Consider the following 19,999-nt stretch of genomic DNA (forward strand, 5'->3'; position numbering starts at 1 on the left):
TTTTGAGTCTCCTTTCAAGAATACAAATTATGCAGATTTTGCAGTTTCAAGTCTTTCTTTAATGGTTTTCATTTCTGTATCGGTTGACAGCCTATTAAATATTAAGTTTCATTCATCATTAAACTAAAAGAAAGGCCCAACAGTAACAGATTGCAGGGTCGATCCCTTATGAATCCTGCATTGCTACGAACACCTTGTTAAGTACTAGAAACTGTTTTCTTCAAAACAGTGTCATAGTAATTAGTTCTACTATTATAGATAATGGAAGAACCTGAACACATTATTGTATATGCAGGCTAGTGGTAATTTGCATTCAAAATTAAATGTCTTCGTTTATATTCAAAATGTAGCATCTGGTGACTCTCATGCTGTATCTAATTTCAAGAAGGCGATACCCTATTTGTCATACTGAGCAATCACTTTCATGGGAATTTTAGATCTTTTAGGCATTCCTAAAATGGTACACAGTTGCATTGGGTAAATCTGGACTGGCTATTCACTGACCTAGAGATATGAGCCAATTTGCACTTTCAAGATTTAATTGAGTTTGATATATGAATGAATGAACACACCGAAAGCTATGAAACTGCTTTCGTCAAGCTACCCAATAATGGAAAAATCCAAGTCCAATAAAGTCTTCCTCAGATATTTTTCCTGTTTTGAAAGCCTGCAGTACCTACTCTGTGAAACAACATACCCTCAGAAACATTTGTTTGGTCCCTCACCCTAACTTTGTTTAAGGGTCCTTAAAACTTGCTATTCCTCAAGACTTTGGGCTTAAGTAGATGTGGCATCTTATGTGTTATATGGTTCTTTTTGAATTTGTAAATGTTTTTTTTAGCTTGTTTGGAGGTCCTAGTTGGAGACCACAGTTATTGTGTACCTTTGACTGGTACACTTGTTCTATCTGGCATGGTTGTCCTCTTCCATCGAACATGTCACTTGAGGAAGGATGCACACAGAGCCATGAGGAAGGAAGAGGACTTCCACCTAGCCAACCAGGTCAGCTGAATCAACTCTAGCACTCAATGGGAAGACAGATGTCACAGATGGATTGCTCTGACATCCTTATTTGTTTTAATATGATTTAATGTGGTATTCTGCCCAGTCTAAATAGAGTTAAGTGGCATTATCAATTTAATAAATAAATAAATAATCTGTCCAAAACTACAATATGTACACATTTGAAGAATAAATTTAAAAGGGAATACTGCCTTTAGGTTTCTTTATTAATTCTTGAATATGCACAAGAATACATATCAGGAATGTAGAAAAAAAATAACATGGTAGCATTTGTTATCAAGAAAAGCATGGAAACAAAAAAAGTATCTTCTCAGAATAGACATTGTATTTCTGAAGAGTGCAAGTCGGTGTTTTGTTCTTGAACAGTTGATGCAAGACATTAAATCACGATTTTCTTTACAACAAAAGTTTCAAGTTTCATTTTGCCTGTAATGAGACATAACCAAAAGGATTGCATATTTAACATGGTTATTCGCAGTGACCTTTTCAAGATGAGAATAAGCATTTTATTCCTTCTTCTTCGTTATTGTACTTATCTCAAATAAAAGCCCAGCCTCAGTTAGATATTTAAAAAAACTGTATGAAGATACTTTTAACACTGATCTTCAAAATTATTCTATTTTCCTTTTCCATGTTATAGACTCAGAATCTTTGTCTTGAATAATTACAAAGCAAAATTATAATGCTGCTCTCACATTAGTAAATTGTATTTTCTTGAGTTGTAAGCTACTGAAAAGCTATTCCTCCATCTGTTTAAAGTTTTTAAAAACATGCCTTCAAGTCCATCTTGACTCCTGATGATCACATGACTTCATAAGCTACCCCCCTCCCCCCATTCACTCCATCACCAGAGAGAACAGGGTGCTATCTGGTGTATCACATTTTCTGCTCCACCATTACCCAGCACCCTTCCTTATCCACGTAGAGCAATACAGATAGACCTCAACTTACAACTATTTCTTTCTTGTTGTTGTTTTGCCATATCCTATTTTTATCAACACAAAAGTACTGCTGAGTTTTGTCCAACCACTCCCTTAAGATTTTGAAGCCATGATGCTCTTCTTCTGCCTGGACCTCATTTGCCTTCAATCTTTTCTTGGAGGATTAAGTGAAGTATGCCATATTTTTCCGGGTGTCGCATCACATGTCCAAAATATTCTAACTTTCATTTTTTTATGGTTTTGATGGTTTCCCTTGGCTTTCCCAGGCAGCTTATCACCTCCTCATTTCTGATTTTGTCAACCCAACTTATATGTAACAACCATTTCTTTAGTGACTGTTTAAAGTTACAATGACACTGAAAACAATAACTTATATTTATAGCTGATGCAACATCTCCACAGTCATGTGATCAAAATTTGAGTGCTTGGCAACCGGCATGGCTTTGAAACATTGCAGTATCCCAAGGCCATGTGATCACCATTTGTGATCTTTCCTGCCAGCTTCTGTCAAGCAAAGTCAATGGGAAAGAATGGATTACCGTAACAACTGCATGATTCACTTAACAATTGCAGTGGCAATAACCGTGGCAAAAAAGATTGTAAAATTGGGCATGACTCACTTAACAACTGCCTTGCTCAAGGACAGAAATTCTGGTCTCAATTGTGATCATTGATGATCATATGTCGAGAATCATCTGTAGTGATGACACTTGTATGGTTGAAGAAAATGGCAGCATTGGGAAAGAAATGAAGCAGATATATGGAAGCTCCCTCACAGAATAAAATGCCTCAAGATGGACTTAGCTACATTAATAAACAAAGTGTCAGCGTTTCAAGTAATGCACCCACTGAAAGCAGAACTCTGAGGCAGGTAGATTCCTCAAATAACGTATTTATTGGATATATCTTATCGGCACAGCCAGTGGAAACCAACTTTAAAGGTTCCTGTGGTTTTCACTTAATTAAAAGAGTAAAATTCCCCCCTCCCAGGTGTCACCAGTCACATTGTCCCATGAATACAGGTGGTAGGCTCCTCTTCTCCTTCACCCACCACCTGTCATGATGACCTTGGTTCCCACAGGAAAACTTTTTGTTTTGACTGTTAGCTGGGCTATCTACTCCCCCCTTCCCTTCATCTCAGGCTTCATGGCAACTGTGAGGTAGCACAAGATGGTTTCAGCCAGTTTCGCTTCAGAGTTGACACAAAGAAGCAGAGGGCTGCTATACTCACTTTTTAGACTTCTGTTGATCAGATGTACAAAAGAGGTCTTCTCTGTCTCCTGCAGATTTAAAAATGGAACTTCTCACTCGAATCATAACTGGATTATTTAATGTAACATTGTATGTTCTCTTCAAGACAGTATCTCTTAAAAGTGGACTGAGCTGTGGAAAATTAAAAACAAACATACATTGTGCTATAGATAATTTTGCAAATTATCAATATGATAAAATATAAAAATATGAAAAAGGTTTGGGGAAAAGAATTTTTTGTAAAAGAATGTTAACCTTATACATGAATGTTTTCTAAGAATTGTCAAGAATGCAGGAAAAATAGAATCATTTTAAAATTAATAACCTGTTTGACAATAAGATACAGACTTGGAGCCCATTTTTACTGGCAGAGCACTCAAGCCACCACAGGTGCCCCTGACACGAGTGACGTCAAGCTGTCCATACCCACCCCAGCCTGGCCCCTTAAGGTCAAGCATAATCCTGATGAAATTGAGTTTGACACTCCTGTTTTAGAGGAAAATGGCTTCAAAAATGGCATTGTCTCATCAGATTGTGGCCTTCTGTGTTTTTTGAAGAGCAGGGTCTGATGTGCTATGCCAACACTCGGATGGAACTCAAGCTGATTCAAGCTATATATTCTTGGTGTGGACTCTTCCTATTCTAATGTAACTAGGCAGCTATATAGTTCTCATAGGAGGAGAGGTTTGGATTAAAAAGAAAGACACATGCTACAAGTCTTTTCTCGAAGGGAGGCGCATTTAGTTATACCTTTCCATATGTGATTTTTATTTCTTCCAGATTTTCCTATTAGTTCCATGCTATAATCCTGAAAGTGCTTTTGGATCTTGAAGTTTTTTCTAAAACCCTTGCGCTATAAACAAGTGATTCAGACCTCCTCCAGAGTCTCACTTTTGACTCAACTTTAAGTCCAGTAGCTTTCAAATGTATTTTGAAGGGAACCAGCCCTTGGACCAATGAGGGTTTCACACATGTCATAACTTATCAGAAGTAATTATTGATTAAAGCAAAAACATTTTGCATACCAGTTTATACAAAAGCACATTAAAAAGTCCAGTGAAACCTTGAGATGCCCCTCATGAGCTAAATCACTCCACTCACCCAAATATTTAAATTGTTTGCTATGTGATGCTGTATGATTTATTCATTATTTTGTGGAGGTTTAATGCTAATATGCAAAAAAATATGAACATATTGGTCTTGAGCTTTATATTTGAGAACCAGTATTCTCAAATTAATGAGTTCATACAAAACATTATCTCGTAGGGGTCCTGAAATACATACACAAACTCTCTTTAGATAAAGGTTATTAGTTAATTATAAGCTTACTAAGGCATAATGGTAACACATACAATGGATTCTGCAGTGACACCAAGATCCTTTTGTCAGTACAATATTCTACATTCCTATTAAATTGCAGCCAATCAAAAAGCAGTTCATAAAAATTCAAAAGGATGCAAGATGTAGCCTTTCTGACAGTATAGCCTTCGGCTATGCAATTTTGCTAGCTGCAAAAAGATAACACAGTTTGGCATTTAAATTTAAAATTGTTTAATTTTTTTCATTGAGCATTATTTAAAATAGAAGGCAAAAAAGTGCATACATATTAATGTTTCTTTTGGCCATGCTCTACTTCGTTCTCCTGCCTATACATAAATCTATTCTTCTACTAATATACAAATATCCACAGGGTTTGGTTTTTAGGAGGTGAACATAAGACTGAATTGGCCTTCAAAAATCAAATTATCTCCAGCCCTCCCCTACAGACCTATTATTTTGTCCCAATGCTTCATCAGCTTTATGAAATAAAATATACTGCCTTGGATAAAGGTCTATTATTCATATTTGCAACCATACTGGTAATTGCAGAAATAGGCTTTTAAGGTCTCTCAAACATAGGTTGCTGATATTTTCTTCTTATTGGAAAGACAAGCTGTTTCATTTGACTTGCAGAAGACTGCAGATTGAAGCTGAGTATATTGGTTCAGTCAGGAGCCTCATTCATACCCCTTCTGCCATGTAAACAATTAAAATAAGATTTTACATATTTGTTCATCTTCAGAGTTTAATTACAAGCAATTGAGAATATGATGAAAAGGCCGGGTAATAACAATCTAAATAAATAAAAGAATGGCACTTGGATCGTGCACACATCCTGCATAGAAGTAAAAATCTGACATTTCAAAAATATTTTGATCCCTTCTGAGCGCACTCTCTGTTTTGTCTGTTGCAATGTGTCTGTGGAGGGGACACACATAGGCTCTTGCTTGCTTGAAATGCCCCTGTGTTTATATGTTGATCTTGATTACAGATATTCTACAATTCTGCTACAGAAATTGCATGGTGCTTTTTGTCCTTTTTTGTTTTTTTCATCATAGGACAGATTGGTTAGGACAGGGGTGTCGAACTCACGTTGTCACGGTGTCATCACATGATGCAGTGTGACTTTTTTTCCCCTTCGCTAAATGTGGCCAGGGCGTGACATATCAGGCCCGTGAGCTGCGAGTTTGACAGCCCTGGGCTAGGACAACAGAAACTTGAAAGTCTGATTGTGCTATACATCCTCCTCCTTCTTATATTTCAGTGAATTGGGGACGTGTCTTCTCAATGTTATTTGGATGTTTCAGTCTTTTCAAAATGTTTTACATCCTGCTGCCTCGGCAACAGAGTCTGCCTATCTATGCAGAGATCATCTTCTTTACTCTCTCCATCCATATCTAGGGTGGTATAGTGACAAAGGTGTTAGATCAGGTCTGGGGAGCCCCAACTCCAAGTGCCCTCTTACCCATGAAAACTCATGGCATGTTGAGAAGGTAATTATAAAGGTAACTGCAGCTACAAAAATTCCTGGATGAGATACCAGTAGATTATCTGGACTTTTTACAGGCAGATTTCAAGCTCAGGTATGGACAGGTATGGCATTTGTCTTGCTTTTAGAGTAATAGGAGCAAGATGGAAATAGTGCGTCCATTCCAACTCTTCTTGATCTCTTGACAGCTTTCAATACTATTGACCTACTATTTGAATTGACTTCAGACCTGTGGTTGGGTGAAAGTTATGTAGTTTGATCTATTCCTTTACCATATTGGGTGTTTTCACATCCTGGAAACACTGACCCAGACCCAGTACTTTCTGAAATCATTTATCTCTTCCAGAGATTTTTCATTAAAAATCAAGTTTACAAGGTACATTCCAAACAAATTCTTCCCAGTTCTGAAAAAGGGATCCCATATTTTGCCAGGAGTCATCATGGAAACACATCCCATGATCAACAACAACCCAAATGGCACCTGTCAGCATCTTATCTGTAGTTGACTTTTCAATATTGCCCTTTCTCTTCAATGACTATTCTGCAACATATCTTCCAACAGGAATAATAAATAAACATAACTTGGCCCTCCCAGTTCCTTCAGGTTTCTACCCAGAACTTTATGGTTCCTTGCATTATTATTATTTTTTTAAAAAAAAAAACCTGCACTGCACTATTTTTAAATGTATTAAAACTTTTATAGACCCTAGGTTTGTTTAACCAGAGAAATTACAGGAAATAAGTTGAGATTCTCTCCTATTGCATGATGAATAGGAATGATTTGCCCAGAATCTTAAATGATTGCTTGATACCTCTGTTGTAGCATACAATATAGCAATAAGCACTATATGAATTCAAAATGCAATTCATAAACCTCAACTGTTTCCTGAAATGAAATGATTGCCTGAATGCTTCTGTAGTTTTTCCATGGTCCATGTCCACCTTCAAGGGTAGAGGGGAATACTGTTATTATATTAGATGCATTTCAATAGGCTCAATCAATGTATTAGAAGCAGATAAAATAATATTCTTTCCCAAATATTATATACAACTATGGTACAATTTTACTGATCATACAGTATATGAGCTATGTATAACATGAGAGACAATTTACAGCTTGAATGAACTGAGCTGATAAGTATCTACAAATTGTCAGCAATTCTTGAAGTGAAATGAAAAAAAAAATACATTAATTCCATCATTTACTTTTTTCTTTTATGCTTGTCATTTTATTACAGGTTACTGACTTTGGGATATAGATTCATATAATGACAAATTTCTTTAATAGTGAAGAACCAATCTTTCCCATCAGCGTATATAGCATCAAGAGAATAGCAGAGAAACAATTAGCACTTTTAATTTGATTTTTTAAAATTATATTTTCAGCATTTTTGAAAGCAAAACCCAAAGTATAGCACTTGAAATTCTACTGTTTATGGAGCTGAGAGAATTAAAGCAGCCTCAGAGAAAGTATTAACTAAAAGTATTCATACGGTACACTGAACTTGGAATTGCATGGTAGGGTTGGCTCTGAAATCCAAAATAAGTCTAAATTTAATTGGAAACTATATTTCAGAAGCAGAAGGATTATGAAGACTCAGACAGACTGAATCTAGAGCTTAGAGTTCAGAACATATGCCACCCAAATATTACAATTCCAAGTAGGCCAGAGAAAATAGTTTATAGTAAACATTTAAGTTAACTGCTGTCTGGCTTACATCCTACTCTTTAATCCCATTTCATATTCCCTTATAGGGCTGCATTCATAATTGTCATGCCATTCCGTTGAGTTATGGCTCACATGTGGCCTGAACAGAAGAACAATAAAGAACAGAAGAAAAACAGAAGAGTGGAAGAACAAATGAATAGTGTGCCTTTAGAAGTTGGAGTGTTCTATCACTGGAGGCTTTCAAAAAGAAACTGGGCAATCATTTGTCTAAAATGGTATAGGGGCTCCTGTCTGAGCAGGGAGTGAGACCAGAAACCTCTAAGTCTTTCCAACTCCATTATTCTATGTTCTAACCAGCAACTATGTGGTATTTAAATTAGGGATGATGATGATGACGACGATGATGATGATGATGATCAGATTTTTATCCCACCTTTACATTTGGTCAACTCAACATGGTGAACATACCTAATTATCCCAGTCTCCTATTTTCCCCGATGATTTATCAGCAGAAGGGATTGCAATCCATTAATACTGAGGCAACTGAATGAGAATCTACATAGCCCTGGCCTAGAGAATCAAGGGACAACAGGAAGCCAATCCTGTGAAATTACATGATGCAAAGCTCTCAATCTGATATACATTTTCAATCTGATCAATTTCTTTCTGACAAAGATGGCCGCTTATCATCTGGAAAAGAGTTAATACATTCAAGTTTAATTGATAATATTAATAAGATTAAGGACAATACTTTGTGGCTCTTATACATTCAATGCATTAAGAAGGTGTTTTCCAATCCTAGAAATTTAAAAATTTAATGGAGGTTCAATTGGTAGCTTATTGATTTTGGAATCTGTATTAAGCATTAAAGTGGCACCTCAGTACTCGACTGCTTCAAAATTTGTCGAATTTGGTACTCGACGCATTTTGACATGAAAATGTTATCCTGGTACTCATCATTTGTTTGGTACTCAAACCAAATAGGAAAATGAGGACCACTGTGGAGGAATGGACAGGAAGTTGGCAATGCTGGGAAGTTTGTCGGAAGAGGAGGAGGGAGATGGCTGCAGAGGGCAGACAGGAAGTCAGCCATGGTGGGAAGATCCCTGACATAGGAAAAGGAACAGACAGGAAGTCCTTCCTGGCAGAAACAAAGGATCACATGGTAAGTCATATGGTTCATTTGACACTCGTTTTTAGTACTTGTCGCATCTACTGGAACAAATTAACAATGAGTATCAAGATATCACTGCATTTTCTGATATTGGGCTTTATCTTCTTTCAATGCTTTAGTATTACAAATGGTTTAACTCTGCTTGGTTATCCAATAAACTGAACTTAATTAACAAAAATACAGAAAGCCTTATAATATTAATATCTTTGTAAATCTGTTTTTGTCTTGCAATATACCAGAAAAGCATATTTGAATTGGATAAGAGATGTCTTTTTACTAGTGACATTAATTGTCTAAGAGGGCAAAATAAAGCATATTGTTTTTGTGGATGGCTTTCATATTAAAGCAACTATTAGCTATCTGCTAAAAGTGAGGTGACTCGTAAGAACGGAGCTTGTGAAACCATATATCAGTCAGAAAGTTTTATAGCTTTAGGGTTGCTTGCAAATCAATTCCTTGGAGTGGGGCAGCCATTAGTAGCTTTTAAGACTGCCTAGAGCTGTGTCATTCACTGTTGTTTTGACACATTAATGCATTAATGTTATGAATATGGCTGACATAACTTGTCTGAAATGCTATTATTGTAATTATTTGACATGTTTGACTGGACAGCAAAATTAAGAATGGTAACAAAGGAGTATGTAAATATTAAGATATCCTTTGAGTATTCATTTGTTACCAACATCACATAATCAGAAAGATTTTTAAAAAACTTTGATACCAGTATGGTATGTAAGAAATCCTGTCAAAAGAAATAATCATGGAACAAGGGGAGAGTTACATGAAGATGATGACATGTATACCCATCTAATCTTGTTTCAGTAGAATATGGTTGAAAAGCCACAATGTAGAAGAATATCAGATTTTATGATCTACTAAGTTCCTTAACAATCAGAAAGATAGATTCCTGATTACCTATTATGAAAAAGTCCATTATAAATTGAAACTAATAATAAGAGTGGCAGATTTTGTATAATTTTTCATGGTATAACAGAGTTCCCCACTGGAATTTAACCTAGGATAATTATAACCAAATATAATATTTGAAAGTATAGCAATTAAGGTTTGCCAGTGGCTATGAAATCAAATGAGAATCATTCCTACTCATATTCCTCTTTTTTCATTTAAGAAAAACTGGGATGCGACCTACTAACTTGAGTTCTTCTGCGATCACTTGAAATGAATGAAGAAAAATGGGGAATGCCAAAAGTCTGAATATGATAAGAGAAAGAATAATATCCTTGAGCAGAGAATATGGACATAGTCTGGCACTTTCTTACATTAATTAAAAGGAACTACTCCCAAAGAACTCTTCATACATGCAACTGCAAAATTAACAGCTAGACAACAAACCCTCAGGAGCAAGGCATCTCCCCACAAGGAAAACTGGCCCAGTCTTGAAATGTCCATATTATCTTGAAATGTCCATATGAGTCATGGTGGTGCAGTGGTTAGAGTGCAATACTGCAGGCTACTTTTGCTGACTGCCAGCTGACTGCAATTTGGCAGTTCAATCTCACCAGACTCAGCCTTCCATCCTTCCAAGGTGGGTAAAATGAGGACCCAGATTGTTGGAGGCAATATGCTGATTCTGTAAACCGCTTAGAGAGGGATGTAAAGCATTGTGAAGCTGTATATAAGTCTAAGTTCTATTGCTTTTGCTATATTATCTAAAACAAATCAGCTAAGGTAAGTATAACCTGATACTTTGTGCTTTGCCCAGTGGTACTTTCTTGTTTTGTGCATTATGCTTTTTGTATTATTCTCCCAATTGGTTCTCTAAGATTTACCGTATTTGCCGGCGTATAAGACGACTGGGCGTATAAGGCGACCCCCAACATTTCCACTCAAAATATAGAGTTTGTTATATACTCGCCGTATAAGACTACCCCCTCTTCCACACACCTTCCACTTTTGCACTTTTTTTTTTTTGACGCACTTTTCTGCTTTGGACAATTTTGAAATGAGCTAATCCAATTTTGAACCAAGAATATGCAAATAGCTATGGAGTTTAGAAATGAGTTTTAAAAATATTTTTCATTGCTTACCATTAAGCGTAAAATATGTTGTAAATAAAATGAGAACACAGGAAACGTTCTCTTCTCAATACAGCTGATCTCTCTCTCTCTCTCTCTCTCTCTCTCACACACACACACACACACACACACCAAAACCCGGACACTGAAAAGGCTGCCAAGGAACAGTATATTCAATGCCTTCTCTTTAATTCCGCCTCCCACCATTTGCATGTGGGCTACGAAACCTGATACCCACCCGGGGCTCCCCATCCACCTACAGCCCCCGCATGCAAAACCGGCAAAGAAAAAAAGAAAGAAGCGCTGCCGTGAGGTCTTCTCTCCTCCCACACCGCTAAGGAAGGAAGAGGGGAGGTCCCGCGAGGACCGCACCCCCCCCACCACCCCCGCCCCCACCTCCTCCGGCTGCACTCAGCTCAGGGGTGGTCCTCCGGTAGACACCCCCACTTGGGGCAGTTTCAGGCAAAAGTCGGGGTATTTTCATTGCACAGGCTAAGATTATTGATTATCATATTGAGCCCCATCCTGCACACCACCAAAGTTACTAAGTGCTTTGCAATGTTCATGTTTTGAGGTTTAACACTACCTTTGTCCTCTCTTATTAATTAGATGCCCATAGACTCTAGTAGCCATGTAAACCCTCCAATCAGGCCTTGAAGTTGCTTACAGTCTCATGCTCAGCCTTGCAAAGATAACTTTGCAAGACGTGGCCTAATTTCCTTGTTGGGAACAAATGATCCATCTATGGGAAACTCTTGATTTGTGCCCTGACTCTTGCCAGTGGAAACGGTGTCCTCAGACTCCAGACCAGCCAATGATCTGCCTACAGCTGCTTTGGACTTCGGTTACAAGAAACTTCTCAAAGGCAAGTTTTCAAGAGATTTGGGAGTGCTCAAAACTGCATGTGTTTGCTCAAAAACCTTGCCTGCCATTGCTTATGATGGTATGATTAAGGTAAATCCTTTGTAATGAATTCCTTTTTACATGTGTGTATCTGGTCTAGAACGAGACAATCTTTGAGGGCAGGGCATCGGAAATGAGAACTGGACTCTAATGTTCAGTTTCCCATCCTTCAAAATAATCTATCCCTTGTTCCCTAGTCCTTCTAGACCAGGGGTCCCTAACCATGGCAACTTTAAGACTTGTGGACTTCAACTCCCAGAATTCTCCAGCCAGCTATGAATTCTGGGAGTTGAAGTCCACAAGTCTTAAAGTTGCCAAGTTTGGAGACTTCTAGACAGTGATATGGATGGCATGTATACAAATAAAATTGAAAATAATAATAAAATAAAATAAGTCTCCCTTTGCTCCATCAATACTTCGATTTCCATTTTTCCTCTAATTTAGAATTTTTCAACCCATGAGGGACATTGAGGAAGCCCCCCTGCCTTTATTATCCTTTGCTATTCCAATCACATATCAACTCCTCTGCTCTTAAACTTCATTTTCTCAAAAGCAATCCATACCATCCAGAGGCACACTGGACAAAACCCACAAAAAAGTCAGCAAACTGACTAGCTAAAACATTCAATAATTCCCAATCTCAATCCATTCTAAACTGCACACTGAATGCATCCACATTCTGATCATCAGCTCAGTGCTCTTTCTATGTCACACATGGTGTTAAGCATGCATATTAATGCTAACATTACACTGGGGTGATATCAAGAATTATTCTGTTGAAAAATATTCCTGTAACTATATGATTGTTTTCTATTAATGCCTGTTATAAATTTCCTTTTTGTTACATTACACATTATTATTTGGTAATGATTCTTGGATTCATTCAATTCCTCAAAAGCCACATGTAGGGTTATATATACCGTTAGGGGCTCAGATTATACAGTTCTGAGAAAATAATAGAAACTAGTTAAAGCAAATGTAAATAGTTTAATTTTAGTAAAAATACTGCTATTCATTTCTGTAGTAACTCAAAGGAAATAAAAATGAAAGAGAATGGAAAAATAAACATCTCAGAAATATGGCAAATATAACAGTTGCCTTATATAATATAGTTAGGAATCCATTAACCGCTTTAAGCAGTATCTGAAAACCTAAAACCAATTTAGCTTTTGTCTGCCAAATTAGAGATTATTTGACTATTAGGTTTGTTTCTATCCTTGTTCTGGCTTAAATTATTCTTGTTCAAGAAAAAAATACTGATCAAAACATTTATTCTGATATTGGAAAATATATATGAGAAGACTTCATATTCACATTTAATTAAGACCATCTTGTTTTATTTGCAAAAAAAAATCACCTTTGGTTTTGTCTTAGGAGATACGGATTCATGAATTATCCTTTGTTCAAGGTCACATATTAGTTCTTAGCAAAATGATCCAAAGCCAGCACTTTGGTAGAGCTTCAAATTCATTGCCAGTTCTTAACTACATAACTTCAACAATTACAGATTTCGGAATTCATTTTTTGTTTTTTTTAAAAAAAGAGCATTGCCATTGTTGGACACATGTCTTATGTAAACTTAAGGGATTTAGATAAAGTGTTGACTTCTTCCTGGATGTATATTCTCAGTTGATATACTTTTTTACACAGATGAAAAAGAATTGTGCTGCACTAATCAGTTGATATTGATTCTAGAATGTAGATGGAAGTGTGATTATCATGCTGTTGAAGAGAGATCAAAGCTACTCTTGACTTGGATTTTGTTCAGAGTTTTTGACTGTAAATATGAATATAATACTTGCTTTTCATTTACTTCACTATCTCAAGGTCCAGTTTTCAGAAAATGGAAAGAATGGAGACGCCTAAGCTCCTGACCTTAAAACACAAGGCATTGTTGTGATCAAAGTCAAATTCTTTTAAGAATGACACAGACTATCAATGGAGAGCACTGAAATGGAATTACTTTCTTTTAAGAGTCTGATCGGGAAAATTTCTTAATATTACACAAAAAGATTTAATCACTAATGACTCACAAAGGAACTGTGTTGTTGAAATCAGTGGAACAAAGCCAGTTTAAATGGACTGTTAATTGTTCCCACTCTTACAATTTAGCCCATTTAGTAGGAAAAAGGTAATCCCAAGCATTTTAGTTGACACCAGAGAGGACATTTAAAGAGCACATATAGCCAAATTTTATATGAATAGTCCTACCTATTTTCTATGCCTATAGCACAATTAAAAGTTAATAGACATTTTTCACAATTAATAAAATGGTAATAGATAATGGAAACAATGAAATGAGCCAAAATTTATCAAAGCTGCTTCACAATACAGCAAAGTGACTACAGCATGTAGATTTAAGATAATAAATATGTGCAATGGGTATAATTACTTATTCAATGTAATTCTGGTGCTTCATTCCCTGGAAAATAACAGTTTATTGACATTTTTGTCGAACCTAAGTAACCAAACAACATATGTAATAAATAGTGCATTATTATTGTATGTATATATCTAGATAAATTTAATTACCACTAAGAACTCATTTCTATATCCAGGATTTCTCAAACACATTTCCCACTGATTTACAATTGTCTGCTTAGTAATAACAATCCAAGGTAACATCTTATGCTCCAAAACATGTTCTATCCTTTTACTTATGATCTTTCCATTTCATATGATTTCAAAAAGTTTAGACTGAAGGCAAATAATTTCTTGAAATTAAGCAAGTCTGAAGTCTGGATTGAGAACTACCACCCCTTGAGACTACTTTGTGCATCAACTTGAGTTTCAGAGAAGACCGGTAAAATATAAATGTCAATAAGCAGGTACATGTTTAGGGTAAAAAATGATTGTTTAATTATTTACCAAGTAATCCTGAATTATCTTGCAGATCAGTAATTGATTGGAATGTGATTTCTATTAAGTATCATTGGGGATTTTGTAATTTAAAACATAAATGACATACTCTAGAACTAAAATTTACTTATCATTTTATTTCTACAGTGGTTCCAAATCTGGTTTTTACTGGCCTGATTAATTCATGGAAATTATCCTTTGAAATTCTAGACATAGTTGTTTTCTGCTTGCCTTACATTCATATTTAACTTTTTTTCTAGTCAATGAAAATTCATCAACATGAACAGTGGAATTAGCTTATTGATTATGAAAAAGCATGGGAGCTATGCTGCAGAAAAATATGCCGTCTCTTACCTATCATTCCCTAGGAAGCATCTCTTTGCTCTGTCCCCCAAGGTCTTTCTCCCACACCAGTACACCTATTGAAGATCTAACAATGCTACGGAGATTTTCTGCCAGAGATACCATTTAAGGACTGATAACATTTAATGCACAGTGCTAATCATTTGAGATCCTTTCGTTTCAGAGCAGGTGACATTTATTAGAACAGTACAAGTGAATTATTGAATCCTAAAGTTCAACACTGGACAAGTACAGTGTTACATAACTTAAAACTGATAAAATGCAAACCTGAAATCTGAAAAAAAATTATAGATGTTATCTGGCAAACAAATACATCACTACCAAAATAAACAGCAACCCTATATTTTTCAGCCCTCCACATGCCACGCATCTGCGCATGTGCGTGCGATCACCCCCTTGCCATCCATCTGCGCATGCACACAGAACCTCCCAGCATGCACTGCGCATCTCTGTGAATGCACACGTGTCTCCCGCGCCCCCTGCCCCTCCACACATACACAGATATTCAACAATCAGCTGTCAGGCGGCACACACGCATGCGCAGTTGGGCTCTTCCGGGCAACCTCTTGCGTCCCGGGGGAAATGGCTCTGCGTGCCATAGGTTTGTTTTCACGGGTATATGCTATTCACCCAGCACGTCATTTCTGAAAATGGAAAGACCCATACAAGAAATAAAGGAAGACTTTAGTATTCAACTAAGATGTGTAGGAAACTGTCTTTTAATTATTCTTCCTTGGCTCCCTCCATGTTTTCATTTCTGCTTACTCTCAATTACAGTTTTTTTTTTAAAAAGAATGACATAATTGTTCCATGAAAGGAATTAACCTGGGATAAACATACATTGACTTGTTTGCCAATCAAAAGTAGGTACTGTATTATCACATTGTAGCATTTTGTCTATGGCAGTGTTTAGCTCAAAAATAACACAGAATGAAGGAGAGTTCATATCAAAAACTCATATTTAGATTTTCTTCACTTTCAAACTGCATTATTTACAAAAATAATTGGTTTAATTATTTCCTAATCGTGCCATGTGGAAACTAGGATCTGCTTGTGTTTCAGTTGCATTCCCATAGGAAACATACTGTTAGCATTTTTATTGCATGCCCTGAATATGTATGAAGGATAATGTCCCTTTGGAAATTAGGTAATTTAAGTCATATTGCTGCATACCAATTTATTTCACTGTAGTTCTGTTTTATAAAAAAAATGATTGCACTTTGGCAGCAATTATTATTTATAATTGTAGTTATTGTAAGATACCTTTAAGGCTTATTTTTTCAGAGAGCAGCACTTTTTTCATGTACTAGAAGGTTTGGTAGATGCAAACAAATGGCTACAACTGAGTTTGAGCCACATACATAGTTAAATGTATGAACATTTTGTCCCATACATTGGAAAAAAAAATACATTTGGCCACATACATAGTTAAATGTATGTGGCCAAATGTATTTTTTTTTCCAATGTATGGGACAAAATGTTCATGGTCCTTCTCATACACATTGAAAGACTCATCCAAATACTTAAATAGGACCCAGAAAAAAAAATCCTACTGCTGGACAGATATGTATAATCCAATATTAATCATTAGTTATTTATGAACATGAATGGTTCATGCTAAATTGAGGGGATAAATGATAAGTATATGCCAGCATTCCTGCTTTAAAAGTAAACTCTACAAAAATATACAGGTATTTGAACATATTGAATATGAAAATTGTAACATAAATGTAAATTGTTGCATTAATGTGAAGCGGTATGTAAGTCTAAGTGCTATTGCTATTAATTTACCTGAGAATAAATACTGTTAAATTCAGTATTCCTTTCTTGTCTATAGTTCTGTGATACTGAGAACAAACTTAATACAGTAGTCCTTGACTAACAATCTTTTGTTTAGTGACAATTTGAAGTTACAACGACACTGAAAAAAGCGACTTATGACCTGTTTTTCACACTTACGACTGTTGCAGCATCCCCATAGTATTGTGATCAAAATTTGGACTGTTGGCAACTGGCGTGGTTGCAATGTCCCAGGGTCATGTGATCACTTTTTGTGATTCTCCTAACAACAGTGGTAAGAAAGGCTGTAAAGTGAGGCAGCAAAACTCACTTGACAACTTTCCTGCTTGTCAATGGAAATGTTGGGCTCAATTGCAGTCGTAAGTTGAAGACTACCTTTAGAAATTGTAATAAATCTATAAATATAGTGAAGAAAGAAAATATTCCCACAGACCTTTGTGATGGACTTCATTTGATTACTTACTCCTGAGCAAAATACTTCTAGAGGCTGTTTGGACAGTAGGAAATCAACAGTAGTACATGCATTTGCAGAACTGAAAGGAGAGGGAATGATTGGCAGGGCTAAATAGACCAGCTGCCAAGCAAGCCATAAATTTCCCTGAGACTCGGCCTTCCATCACTTTCATATTTCATAGTAGCACAGAATGTTTCCTGCTAGAAATGCAAGGTCTTTCTCCTTAGACTTCATATGTTAGCTAGTAACCCTTCTTGTGTAAATCAAAGGGTTCTGATTGGTATTTTTTGGCAAATCAAAACAAGAATGTATATAGTCAACTCTGTATTTGTGTAAATGCAAAGGAATGTGCTAACTACTGACAGTAGATCATTTATTTATTTATTTATTTTATTTGGTTTGTCAATTGCTTACAAGATAATAGGTATAAGTAAAAAACATAGTTATGAATACATGAAAACATATAAGAAAAATAAAAGAAACAATAGGACAGGGATGGTAGGCGTATTGGTGTGCTTATGCATGCCCCCTACAGACCTCTTAGGAAACGAGTGAGATCAATAGTAGAAAGTCTAAGGTTAAAGTTTTTGGGGTTTGGGGAAGAAACCACAGAGTCAGGTAGAGTATTCCAGACATTTGATCACTGTTGCTGAAGTCGTATTTCCTGCAATTAAGTTTGGTGTGATTAACCTTGAGTTTGTATCTATTGTTTGCTCTTGTATTGTTATGGTAGAAGCTGAAGTATTCATTGACAGGTAGGACATTGCAATATATAATTTTATATACTATACTTAGATCGGACCGAAGGTGGCGTAGTTCTAGGTTTTCTAGGTCTAGAATTTTGAGTCTGGTGGCATAAGGTATTCTACAACAACTCTTCTTGTGAAATATTTCTGGACTTTCTCAACTGTGCTAATATCAGATACATAATGTGGGTTCCAGACGGATGAGCTGTATTTGAGTATTGGTCTAGCAAATGTTTTGTATGATCTACTTATTAGTGTAATATTACCACAGAAAAAGCTACGTAAGATTAGGTTAATAACTTTTATTGCCTTTTTGGCAATGTAGTTACAATGGGCACTAGCACTTAGATCATTAGAGATGAGTACTCCAAGATCCTTGACAGAGTTTGGATCATCAACAAGGTCTTGTGATGACCCGTAGTCTCTCAAAATAACCCAAAACCCAAAACATACATTAAAGTCCGGTAAGGCCTTCAACTTAACTTCACTGTTTTATTAGGCACAGTTTAAAGTCACAAAAGTAAATAATGAGGCAAAAAGAAAACCAAAACAAACCGCATTGACGAGAGTTCCAAAGCAAGCCAAGATAACTCATCATAAACTCCAGGAAAATAACCGAGGAGAGTCCATGGGAAGAACGCCAGCAAAGATAAACCTCTATCAAAGTAAACATGAAACTTTGACTCCAGCAATTCTGACTGCAGTTACAAACTTATATACATAGCTCCCAGCTGCAAGCCAAGAGGAGGATCATGGTAATCTCCCCCTGAGTATACCTCGCTTTTCCCTGATCCTCTCCTCCCTGCGTGACCTAGGATGGATAGGGGATCCATCCTCTGATCACTCAGCCGGCTTCTGCCCTTCTCCAGCCTCCTCCACCACCTCTGGAGCCAAACTCCCACTCCCTGTTGGCTGTTCCTCCTCTTCCTCAGAGTCAGTCTCCACCAGGGGCATGACAAGTGTTCTAACAAGTCTTGACTATTCAGCCTGTATTTTATTTTCTGATATTTTTTTTGCCAGTATGTAAGACAGAACATTTGTTTGTTGAGATTTGAAGTTGCCATTTGTTTGACCATTTTGATACATAGTCGAGGTATTTCTGAAGGGTAGCAGTATTGTCTGTGGTGTTGAATAGCTTTACATCGTCAGAAAAGAGGATGCAGTTGCTTTTAATATGATCACAGAGGTCATTTATGTAGAGTATGAAGAGAGTTGGTCCTAGAATACTGCCTTGGGGGACACCACTGTTGACAGGTACAGAATTTGATAGGACGCTCCCAATTTTGACCATTTGTTGTCTGTTTGACAGGAATGCTTCTATCCAGTTATGCAGGTGTCCAGAGATACCATAAGATTTTAGTTTTAGGAGTATATATTATATAATATAACATTTTCCCAGCATTCTTGATGCTGGTTTATCCTTGCACATATAATTTCTTTACATATTAGTTGGTTCAAAAATATTAGCCAACATTTGTTCAGCTTAAGCCAAGTACAATTCATTGTTAGCAGTGATTATAATGCTCTTTGGCCAGTATCTTAATCAGAGGTATCAAACTCAAGGTCCGCAGACTGGATCCGGCCTGCGGGTTGCTTAGATCTGGCCCGCGGGGCCGTCCCGGAAACAATGAAGGACCAGCCCGCAGTGACTCTGCCAGAAAAAACAGAGCTCGGGAGGGATGTGCACAGCTCTCCCAGGCTGTTATCAGCTGGGACGGCCTCCTGCAGCCCTCTGCCAGCAAAAAAGGCAGAGGGCTGCAGGAGGCTGTCCCAGCCAAAAATGGGGCCTTGGGGGGCCGCACACAGCTTCCCGAGCTCTGTTTTCACTGGCAAAAGGCCACACCCACCCCATCCTGGCCATTTCCACCCAGTCCCCCTGAGGTCAAACACAACCCTGATGCAGCCCTCAATGAAATCGAGTTTGACACCCCTGCACTAGATCATCCTGGACACTAGATCATCCTGTACATA

The 19,999-nt window shown here is 36.9% G+C and overlaps 1 protein-coding gene across 1 annotated transcript in view; it reads right to left on the bottom strand.

The window, feature by feature from the left end:
- Positions 1-1,210: 1,210 nt before the first annotated feature.
- The window catches only part of STPG2 (sperm tail PG-rich repeat containing 2), a 200,233-nt gene continuing 181,444 nt past the window's right edge, over positions 1,211-19,999 (bottom strand). The window contains exons 13-14 of the mRNA XM_026672615.2: positions 3,196-3,347; positions 1,211-1,449 (exon numbers count right to left, since the gene is read on the bottom strand). Coding sequence (XP_026528400.2) covers positions 1,434-1,449; positions 3,196-3,347 — 168 coding nt within the window. The 3' untranslated portion in view covers positions 1,211-1,433. The remainder of the gene's footprint in view (positions 1,450-3,195; positions 3,348-19,999) is intronic.

The sequence above is a fragment of the Notechis scutatus genome, chromosome 4 (genome assembly GCF_049901735.1).
Source record: "Notechis scutatus isolate UNSWTSFEM ecotype Mainland chromosome 4, rNotScu1.2, whole genome shotgun sequence".
Lineage (NCBI taxonomy): Eukaryota > Metazoa > Chordata > Lepidosauria > Squamata > Elapidae > Notechis > Notechis scutatus.